Source organism: Branchiostoma belcheri, unplaced genomic scaffold (genome assembly GCF_001625305.1).
Source record: "Branchiostoma belcheri isolate BF01 breed outbred unplaced genomic scaffold, Haploidv18h27 scaffold34, whole genome shotgun sequence".
In the NCBI taxonomy this organism is placed as follows: Eukaryota; Metazoa; Chordata; class Leptocardii; order Amphioxiformes; family Branchiostomatidae; genus Branchiostoma; species Branchiostoma belcheri.
In genome coordinates this window covers 20,346-31,033 of record NW_017803954.1, presented here as the reverse complement: position 1 = coordinate 31,033, position 10,688 = coordinate 20,346, and the positions used below count along the sequence as shown (strand labels likewise).

At 43.5% G+C, this 10,688-nt stretch overlaps 2 protein-coding genes across 4 annotated transcripts in view; both read right to left on the bottom strand.

Moving 5' to 3' along the window:
- Nucleotides 1–7: 7 nt before the first annotated feature.
- Nucleotides 8–5,274, bottom strand: LOC109475607 (putative ammonium transporter sll1017). Its single transcript, XM_019776318.1, has 8 exons — nt 4,937–5,274; nt 3,854–4,170; nt 3,159–3,300; nt 2,313–2,536; nt 2,048–2,189; nt 1,658–1,837; nt 1,269–1,412; nt 8–821 (listed from the first exon to the last, which is right to left on the bottom strand). The coding sequence occupies exons 1-8, from the start codon at nt 5,160–5,162 to the stop codon at nt 697–699; spliced, it is 1,500 nt and encodes a 499-aa protein (XP_019631877.1). The 5' UTR covers nt 5,163–5,274; the 3' UTR covers nt 8–696.
- A 905-nt stretch (nt 5,275–6,179) lies between these two features.
- The window catches only part of LOC109475459 (proliferating cell nuclear antigen-like), a 5,931-nt gene continuing 1,422 nt past the window's right edge, over nt 6,180–10,688 (bottom strand). For 2 of the 3 annotated variants that reach the window (XM_019776060.1, XM_019776059.1), the window contains exons 4-12: nt 9,843–9,890; nt 9,535–9,634; nt 9,049–9,178; nt 8,487–8,608; nt 8,266–8,333; nt 7,818–7,895; nt 6,969–7,076; nt 6,485–6,615; nt 6,180–6,321 (exon numbers count right to left, since the gene is read on the bottom strand). In XM_019776060.1, coding sequence (XP_019631619.1) covers nt 6,213–6,321; nt 6,485–6,615; nt 6,969–7,076; nt 7,818–7,895; nt 8,266–8,333; nt 8,487–8,608; nt 9,049–9,178; nt 9,535–9,634; nt 9,843–9,890 — 894 coding nt within the window. In that variant the 3' untranslated portion in view covers nt 6,180–6,212. The remainder of the gene's footprint in view (nt 6,322–6,484; nt 6,616–6,968; nt 7,077–7,817; nt 7,896–8,265; nt 8,334–8,486; nt 8,609–9,048; nt 9,179–9,534; nt 9,635–9,842; nt 9,891–10,688) is intronic. The other variant, XM_019776061.1, reaches the window with a different exon arrangement.

Here is a 10,688-nt window from a genome sequence, read left to right as displayed (position 1 = left end):
CATTAAACCAAAGATTCATATCTTCAGGAACAGTGTTTGGTGTCCTGAATTCCCCCATGTCACCCACCATATTCCTGCTGGCTCCTGCTCAGATTCTGATACCTTCATGTTCACCCGGCCCCATTCCTCTGTCTTACCACTTGAACTGCCATTCCGCCTGTCAATCTTTGAATCCCCACCCATGTCCTGTCAACCTTCTCCTGTCCAGACAGATACACAAACCCACAGCTCATCCACCCAAAACAATACTTCAGCACCCAGAATTAAACAATTCACACAAAAATTGTTTCAGAATCTAGATAAGGGCTGTAACATTAGCAGCATTTTATTGGATAGTATCATGCATTATGAATACCTTTCCTAACAAATCTGCAACACTTTCACTGAAGCTGCAGTAGTTCAGACAACAATGTCAGCATACACATGTATCATATTAATGGACTTTAGTAGTATGAATGTGAAAGTACAGTAACTGTATATATGATATTATACTTTTCAAAACATCAAATCAGTGACTTGTTCAGTTATACTTGGATATTACAGTGAAACAACAAGAACTACTCCAAGAGCAGGTTTTCACTTATTTCAGAAAAGACCTCGTCTGAGAACAAATGGCAGGAAAATGAGATGTTGCAGTAAAATAGGCAAGTGATATTCAGATGCTGCTATGATTTTCCAGCTGTGCTGGTGAGTTGTCTACACCACACTGTCCCTGATAACAGATGCTTCCTGGCTTCTGAAGACTACTTCAGTCTCACTTGGGTCAGCACTGGCATCAGCAAAGACAGAGGAGACACTCTTTGTAGGCACTGGCTCCTCAGCTAAAGAGTTGAGAAGAATCAAAAAGTTAGTGAGCATCAGGCCAGGGCTAAATAGGTTTTATTAGATAAAATGATGTGCTACATGTATTTATTAGTAATATCACTCCCTGACAGGCTCTCCCTGAAGGACTACCAAGACTCCCTGAAACAGTCAAAAGTGTAAAATTTTCACAGTTCCCATCAATTTAAGTAACTGTGTAACACGGCATCTTGTAGATTGCCAAAAATGCAGTTCTTTTCTTCATACATGTAGTTGGTGATGAGCACAAAACCACTTGTTTGCAATCTGACAGGCTTATCTTGGTGATACCCAAGTACATGATATTCTTCAACCCTTTACAAACAACCCAGTGACAAACATAATAAAGATGTGTACACAACAATGGTGAGAGAATTTATAATATGAGTGTGCTGAGAACTGTGGGAGTGTGGGAATACATGCATTACCTTGTCCATGGCCATGGAAAACATCATGGAAAAATCCATGTCCGGATCCGTGTTGTTGGCGCAGCTCCTCCTCGTGAAGCCGAACAGCTGCCTCGTGCTCCAACTTCTCTTGGTGTGATCGGAGCAGTTTAGCCTTGTCAAGGACTGGGAAGGACACGAAGAAGGTTTTGATTAGGCCAGTTCTACGTGTGTATCAGAACCTTTGGGAGGGGGAAATGTACACCACTTTCCCAGAAGACACTTTCAACAGCAAACACGAGCATCAGCCATGCATAACCAAGGATTGACTTGAGTCAACATCAACAGGCAGCTGACTACTAGACTACTTCACTAAAGAGTAAGATCAGTGTAAAGAAAGCCTGTATTTCAAGGAAAAGGGCCCAACTTACCGGTGAAGATGAAGAAAGTGATCACAGCAGTGTATGCAATGATGGCCACAAGTCCAGCCACATTGACTCCAAGTTGGCGCCAGGCATCGTACTGTCCAGCATAGCCACAGTAGAAGATACCATTTTCCTTATCCATGAAGGGGCAAAGAATTACACCCCAAATTCCAGGTGCCAGGTGCACTATGGGAAGATACAGGGTAGACAGACTAGAGTTAATAGGCTTTCTGGCAGCTTTCTGTTCTTGAAATACCAATGCTACAGTAACAGTCAGTAGTTGTAACTCCACTCTCACTGCTCAGGGAAACCAACCCATGGGCACCATTCACCAAATATAAGTCAAATTAAATAGCCAAATACTAATAATTTCTACAACATCAGTATGATTTTTACCTGCGGTGGCATCAACAGGGTCCTCAATGGATGTAAACTTGTGCAGGGATATGGACCACAGACAGTGAATAATGGCACCGGAAAATCCAGTGAGCAGAGCACCGTATGTAGTCACAACGTTAGCAGAAGCACAGACTGCCACCTAGATTAAAACATGAAGCCATTTTCAGTCAACTGGCAAGGGCTTGGGAAATAAAATTCTTTGACACAAGTCAGCATGTAAATTTACTATAATAACTGTATTGGCATATCTAGATGTGCTTACAGTTCCTCCCAGGCATCCATTCACTACGATGCACAGCACATAATAGTCATTGATCTTCTTGTGAACCAGACGCTCAAACAGAATGGTGGCTAGACCACCAGATGCGCAGGCCAGACCAGTGTTCATAACTGCACGGGCCACGGCACCAGCGTCTCCGTCTGAAGACATCGCACCCTGCGAACTGCCATTGAAGGCGAAGAAGCCGACCATCAGGATGAAGAAGCCTGTTTAAAAAGTACATCACAAGTAAACAAACAAACAAACAAACAAAGCGACCCCTGTTATGATAATGTTATACCTGACCATCATAATTGTGACATACAATGTAGATGATACAATGTAAGGTGACTATGCAGCTAGGTTATATAACATATGTGGTCTTAGGTTGCCAAATAAATGCCTCCTAAGACATAACCCTTCTTATATCATACCCGGGCCGCGATAACGTTCGATAGCGCTTCCCTGGCTTCCATAAAACGATTCGAACGCGTTTCGCCCTAACCGCGTGTGCCCCTTTCGAAAATTGGAATACAGAATCCGGACGTTGGAATTGATGTTGTTGCAGTTTAGGGTTCAGTGGCACTAACTTTTGGTTCATCTTGCATTGAAAGGCGTGTTTTCTTGGGCGGGTATGACATAAATAAAATACAACATGGTGTATTCCGCATCGCCCTCGGTCCCGGCCCTCCCGCGAGTCGGATCGACCCGCGGTCAGGCCGATACCTCGGGCGATACGGAATACCCCGTGTTGTATTCTATATTTACATGTAAGTTTGTCAGAAGCAGCAAGCATGACTATTTTCTTAACAGGAGAGGTGCAATATGAATGATTGTTGTGTTTCTTACCCAAGGTGACCAGGGCTGGAGCAGATTCAGAGATGGCATGCTCTTCGACATCCTTGGCCAACTTCCTGCGGCCCAGTACGATGGCCCCCATCAGGGCAGCAGTCCCCCCGCAGGCATGCACCACACCGCTTCCTGCAAAGTCCTGAGGAACTCATCAAGAGCACAACTTCACATTAGTCTATGTGTGGAGGCCAATTTCAACTGGAATTTTTGACAAGAAAAAAACTTATGCCATGGCAACATTTTTTACTTCTCTTATTCAACGTTAGCAGTACCCATATGCTGATGAATTAGTTTTGTGATGTGGTTGTGGTCATCACTTAATCTTTCTATACATGCATCAAAAATCACTATCCCTTCCTTAATGATACATTCCTATGGATTCAAAGGAACGCACACCAATTTTTTAGAATTCTTAGGACATGATATACACTGTATACTATTGGGCTCGCCCCTGGGGCGTCATCAAAATGTTCAAATATCTTCATAATCTGCTCGAAAGGAGCACTGACCCGCAACATCTGGTCCAATTTTCTTTCACTTTAACGTTATAAAAAGTTACATCAAAGCCGCTTGTACGCATTTCTATGAAATTACTGGCTTTCAAAGCGAAATCTGAATCACATATTTGCAGATTTTCCTTTTATATTTCCCCGATCATTATTGTTTTCACCATGGCAACAATCCCCGCTTACCTGGTAGGCAAGATCATACAAATCAGAGTTGAGCCAGCCACTGCCGCTCCAGGTCCAGTGCACAACAGTTGGGTACACAAAGCCAGTGATGACGAAAGAGTAGATCAGGTACCCATGGTACGAGGCACGACCAACCATAGCCCCAGACACGATAGCGGTGGCCGTGGCGGCAAATGAGTACTGGAAGAATACCCAGGTCAGCGCGTCATCGCTCTCTAGGTGGCTCAGGCCGAAGTGCACCGTCCCCATGTATCCGTTGGTTGTTTCGCCAAACGCCACAGCATATCCAAAGAAGAAGTAGCCTGCAGTACCAACACCTATGGAGACAAGCCAACCCCGTTGGTGCTGTAGCAGATAGCAAGCTAACATAGGGCAACCAATATATTGCCGTTTGAATTATTCAAAACGTCATCAAAGGCACGCGGACAGAGCCAAATGTGTAACCCACTCATGGGAAGAAATATCAGCTCTTCAAAAAAGTCTATAACTTGTACGTGCGAACATGTATTTTTATTACCCAAGGACATTATATCTCTATTTTTACTAAGGTCTATGATGAAGAATAGTGTGCTAGGGTTACTTATTGTCGACCACGTTTGGACCTGTAACCAAATTATTTTTGCGGTATTGTATCCAGTACCGGCACACATGTAACATCCGTGTCCATAATATCACCAGGGTCCATAATATCGCCACCTTGAGAAAAAGTGTGCTTAAAGATATTTTTACTGCAACATACCCTGGGTATGTACATTTGAGGTGTGCAGGAGTGCATACCAAAAGTATGTTGCGGTAAAATATCTTTAAGCACACTTTTTCTCAAGGTGGCGATATTATGGACCCTGGTGATATTATGGACACGGATGTTAGGCCCATGAAAAGATTTACCTAAATCCGGATAGGATATCCCCAATAAGCGGTGAAAGAGGAGACAAGATACTTATGATACATAGTTGACCATAACTTCTCGAGGTCACCAAACAACCTACAAGTCTCATTTATCGGCCTTGCAGATTTTGTTGTTATAACTTATATAAGGCGTTACATGTATTTAAAAAAAAGTCACGCGAAGACATCACTTACAAACGTCCATGACGTTGTTGAGCAGGATGGCGTGGACGTTGGCGACCTTGACCGAGCCGACTTCCAACAGGGCGAAGCCTGCCTGCATGGTCATGATGAGGCAGCCGCACAGGATGAGCAGCAGTGTGTCCAAGCTCACGGCGTACACGCCTAGCGTGGCATTGATCTCCGCGATGGCCGCCTCTGTGGCGTTCATCCGCCCGTCGAGAGTTTCCAGTGTCGCCATGGTGGAAAAATTGTCCTCCGCGCGTCAAAGAAAATCTTTCACATGAGGGATGTTTCGAGTTTCGAAAAAAACGAACCTGTTACAGTACACTTTACAGTACAAAGGTGACCAGATGGAATCTACCGATAAGGTTCTTATTTACCAAACGGTTGACTACGCTGTTACTACGCTGTTGCCATGCGACCGTAACTGACGACGCGTCGTACGGACAATAACACCATATATGGAAGTTGTCCTTAGTTAACCCTGACCTTAGTTAACCCTGACGTTCGATCGAAGGCAGTCGAACCGAAGGTTCGGTCACAGTTCCATTTACCCTAGCCTGGCAAGTTCAACGACCTAGGTGATCATTCCGCGTAATACATTTGGATGGCACGCCGTTTTTTTTAAATCCAGGTTCAACTCACTAACACTGGACGAAATATAGGTTCGGATACACTCATATCCCGCCCGTATCTTTCCGTATCATTTACAAATACGAGCATATACTAGCGGATGTATTTGTAAAGAATACGAAAATATACGGGGCGGGATATGAGTGTGAGATATCTCCAACTAGTATCACAGAAATACGTACTGCACAGACCAAAACCACAGGTGTCCTCGCGGGTTCGAGTAACTGTGAAACCTGTTTTACTCCCGTCGGTCCAATACTCAGTATGCATTTTATTGTATGATTCAGCAGACCAAGTGCCCAGTGTGTGTTGTATGTATGTTCGGAGTGCACAGTGTGCATACGTTCAGCTCGGTGACCTATGGCCCATGGCTAAAGAAGTACAGCTCCACTACAAGGCAAATGTGATGCCTAGACGCTTAATAAAGTTACTCTCCACTTCTCTTAAAGTATAATGTTTTACTTGATTCTTACTGAATTCCTGTGATGCAACCTGGCCAATCCAAGTAGTTAACGTTACAGTCTGGTCTCAGGGTTCACATCTTAAAAAGGTGATAGTCACGTTATCTCAATCCTTTTATGTGGTAATGAATCAGCGTAACAACGTAACTTGTTACTGAGAAATACATATTGCTTGCACTGGATGTGCTTTGAGTCTAAGATAAAAGCTGGCTTGTCTCTACTGTGTGCTCTCCATGTAGAAGGTGATGTGACTGTGGTTCTTCAGCAGACCATCGGCATCCTTCTTCAGCTGGTAGTGCAAAACTGTATGGGTGATTTCACAACAAACGTCTTAGTAAGTTTTATTGCATATTAACAATGGTGTCCATTCTTAAAATCCGGCAGGCATAACCGTACCCCTCTAAAAGATAGAATGAACAAATTCTCCGACTGTTACATGTTGAAGTAGAGGAAAAAGATACCGAACCTACCCAAGGGTCCAGTGGGAGCGAGTCGCAGTGTGACCGTGGCCGAGGCTACCTCTACCCGGGTGCTACTGTACAGCTTTTCGGTCACAAAGCCCCGAGGTGGCACTATGCCGGTCAGGGAGGCCTCAATCTTAACAGTATGACATGGAAAAACACGGAGAATAAACGTGAAGCGTTAGTTCTCCTATGTAAAGAAATCGTTTTCCTTAAGGGCAAGTGGTTTTTGCAGGGTAATGGAAACGGTCACATAGTCGTTTTAGGCCACATGGGAAGTGGGTTGCATTTGTCTAGGACACGGTATCGAAAAGGCGGAACCCAGCCTCCTCCTTCCACTGCCTTTTACCCACCCAACCGAAGTCAATTACACATTTCACACTTTCATGAAGTGAGGAAAGTTTTGTAAAGTGCCTTTCCCAAGGACTAGTGCAAGGGATTAGAACCCATGACCTCATGCCATTCGACGCCAGCACATTTTGTACGTACCTCCATACGGGGGGAGTGCCTGAGTAGAAAGGCATGAGTTCCTCCATCGTCTGTCACGGTGAAGTTCATATCTTGCAGTGTGCAGGAGATGGTGAAATCCTTCCCCAGCTGGGAACAAGAGCAGCAACAGTTGTTCTTTCGTACTCTCCGCAGCCAAATACAATGTACGCCTACATGCATTGGCCAACTATCTCCTATTACATATCGTTCTCCGAATATTTGAACTCCTAACGACACCCCTTCAAGATATTAGCTTTAATTTGACAAAAATGGATGACATATCAGGAGACCACAACTGTTCAGTACCACCTACTCGGCGTCTTGCAGAAGAACGCAATTTTGTGCACGGTGATATCATGTTAGGAACTCACGACAAGATAAACAGCTGTTTATTTTAGGTTGGATGATGGCATTTCAGCACCAAGGAAAGATTTGACTTGAATCGTTGCAGGCTGTTTTCCGTGCAAGAAAGGAACATTCACGGTTTCAGCAGCTGATTTTGGACAACACATGTACACATACAGATATACATAAAGTTACATATACACATACATATACCTATGCATATACATAATCATATACTAAGTACATACACAACCAATACACATACGCATACACAACCAATACACATACATATGCACATACACATAAAGATACACATACACAACCAATACACATACACAACCAATACACATACATATGCACATGCACATACACATGGACATACAATACACATACACATACACAACACATACACATACACATAAACATAAACATAACACATACACATACACATAACGTTACACATAAAAATACACAAACAGATAGAGAAACGGCTACGAATCCCACCCAGTTGATTTGTTGCATCAGCAAGCGGAAGGCCTTCGCCGTCATGGTCACCTCACAGCTGTATGTCTCCTTCTCAGGCTGGACAAGGGAAGAAAATGAAGTCGTCAGTACTAATGAATGAAAAAGGAACTTCCTTTGTCTGTTGAAGGTAATGACGAGGTAAGTCCATGGACGACCTAAAAAAAGACCCCGGCCCCATTACCTACCTATGTTCAAAAAGATTCACCCTTGCCAGACACAACGCACCGATCCTGACTGTCCACAATTAAAAAAACTCAACTAATGACAGCATGACAATTAACGGTTCATTCAACGAGCATTTGCACTCAATTTTTATTCCTTTCTACGTTTTGATGGAGGTGAGTGGGGCTATAGGATCGGTCTATTAGATAGGTTGATATTTGGGCCATTGCCTGTTCATATAATAACCATTGATCAGTAAACTTACCGGAATGGCCACCTCCTTCATACTTGTTCCAATCAGGTCCATGTTACCAACAGCATTCAGACGGCCAACTACGCAAACGGAAGCAAAAATATGTCAGAGAGTGGAGAGTCAGGGTGTTATGGTTCTTATTTTTACAAATACCTCTCGGGGGAGTAATAAGACTATGACGGTGATAGTTCCATGTCTAGAAATGCCAACGTTTAATTTCCAAACGTCCTTACTCAAGGTGTCGGCGTAGACCTCCATAGAGTACGGACCGTCCTTCTCAGCGTCCTTGTGACGTGTCACATTTATAGTGGCGAACGAGCAGGTGTGATAGTCTGCCGGGAACAGCTTACGCACGCTGGAGTGGGGAGAACATTGTAGTAGTACTTACGATGCGGTTACAGTCGTCGAAGGTCGTCGTACGAAATTTAATGTCGTAGGATTTTCTAGAGGGCTGCGGCCGAACCGACGTCCGCCGACAATGATCTAAAACAGCCATTTCCGTAACAGGACAGCTGAAATTTGCATGACATACATATATGCATGACTATCCCAAGAATGCATTCACTTTGCGATCGTGCGATAATCGTACGACGTGTGTGACCAACCCCTAAGTCTCTACCAAAAAGTGGCAGGCACAAGGTAAACACAGATAGTTATAGTTCACTATTAGACAAGTCGCACTACCTCTCCAGCATGGCTTACCAGCCGCGGCTCAAGCCCACTCAGTTATACTAGTACTTTACCGCCCTCGTCAATGTCTAACAATGCTAACATGTACCCAGGGCCCTGTCTTACTTTTCGAGGTGAGCGCCCATCCTGAAGCCATCACAGTGCTGCACATCTGAGTACCGCGCCTTTAAAGCTGCCTGGATAAAGATAGACTCGTGCACGTCCTTGGTCTCCATGATGAAGGCGTCTTCTTCACCTGTCGGTTTGGACCATCACAATATCTGTCACATGTACCAAACACTTCCAGGTCTAAAGAATTCTAATTCTTGACAATGACAATGATTCTGTTCTTTTGGATGAAATCTGCTGCAATATGCACAATATACGGTAGATAGAAAAGATATGGAATTTTCACTGGCACTGCCATTTCTGTGCCTTCCCCACAAGAACTGATGATGGTCCCTTGTTGATAAGGGACCATCAAACCTCCTGTGTTTGATTTGCTAAACATGTTGAAATTATTCCTATGATACGAGTACATCTAGATATGTTGAAGCGACCGACAAATTTAATCTATCAGAAAAAAAGCATGTGAAAAGGTGAGACATTTACACCGTAAGATCGCGTCGGTGTTGAAGTCCGTTGCAGTCACAAGAACCCTATCGAGAGCGGCAACATCCAGGTCAGCGAACAGTGCTGACGTCTTCAAGTCCTAAGACGAATGGAGAACACGTCATTCAAATTCACCTGGGCACGTGGTGGAAGATTCTAGTTAAGTCTTTACATTTGGCTTTTTAAGTACGAATATGCATGTAAACGCCGCATTGTTTGACTTAGTGAGAAAGATTTAGTAATAATCTTAAGAGTTTTAATCTGCATTACACGTGGCGTTTTTTTTCAATATAGATTACTACGTATACCTTCATAAACATGTCCTTCTCGATCGCACCAAGATCCTTCCCTTTTTTCTGTAAACCAGGAAAAGATATGAGTACTAATTTAGAAAAACATGTTGATGATGCAAATACAGGACAGCGAGTGAAAAATGTCTTTGAATCATCAGTTTCTTTTGGTGTCATAAGCCCAGTGCGATATATTATTAGTTTTTGTATCTATCAGATTCGAACGAAACTTAAATGTGAGATGTGAATAGTCGTTTAAAGCTCACCACACCCACCATGTTCTCCATGATAGTAGTCATCAAAGTCAGGAGGTCAGATCGCACGGCCGTGTCTTTGAGGAGAAAGTGCGTCATATTATTAATGGCTACGTACGAAAGAAATGCAAGTCTCCAATAGGACGTACTGAAGCATTCTAAGCAAGACGGGTTATGTGGGCAGGTACGGCTCCGTCACATTTTGTCGTAGCTAGACCGTCGTACGAATTTTAAAACGCTGTGACAGAAGCCAATTGATTTCGTGCGTTATATATAAGACTATCCCAGCCTTAGCTTATGAGGATGTGACCGGGCTTAGAAATCTACGATCAAAGTCGTAATCAAACCTGACAAAAGTCAGGGAACGTTTTTTTTTGGCGACGCCTCAGGGGCGGAGGCATTTGTGTAAGTACTACGATCGCTTTGAAAGAATTTCAAAAATTGCATGAATGCATTCCCTAGGGAATTGGTTTTGAGGTAGCCTCCGGCCTTGTGGTCATCAGAACAAGCAGGAAAGGCTTATGTTACCATGCATGCAATAGCACCTTTTCGGGCAAACTGTGGCTTTTTGCACACAGAATATTAATGATTGTCTTTAATGATATTCAAA

Coding starts and splice junctions, on each gene's coding strand:
- LOC109475607 (XM_019776318.1), bottom strand. CDS start 5,162: ATGGCGACACTGGAAACTCTCGACGGGCGGATGAACGCCACAGAGGCG. Junction 4,171..4,936: donor CAACAACGTCATGGACGTTT/GTAAGTGATGTC, acceptor TTGTCTCCATAG/GTGTTGGTACTGCAGGCTAC. Junction 2,537..3,158: donor TCCAGCCCTGGTCACCTTGG/GTAAGAAACACA, acceptor CTTTTTAAACAG/GCTTCTTCATCCTGATGGTC.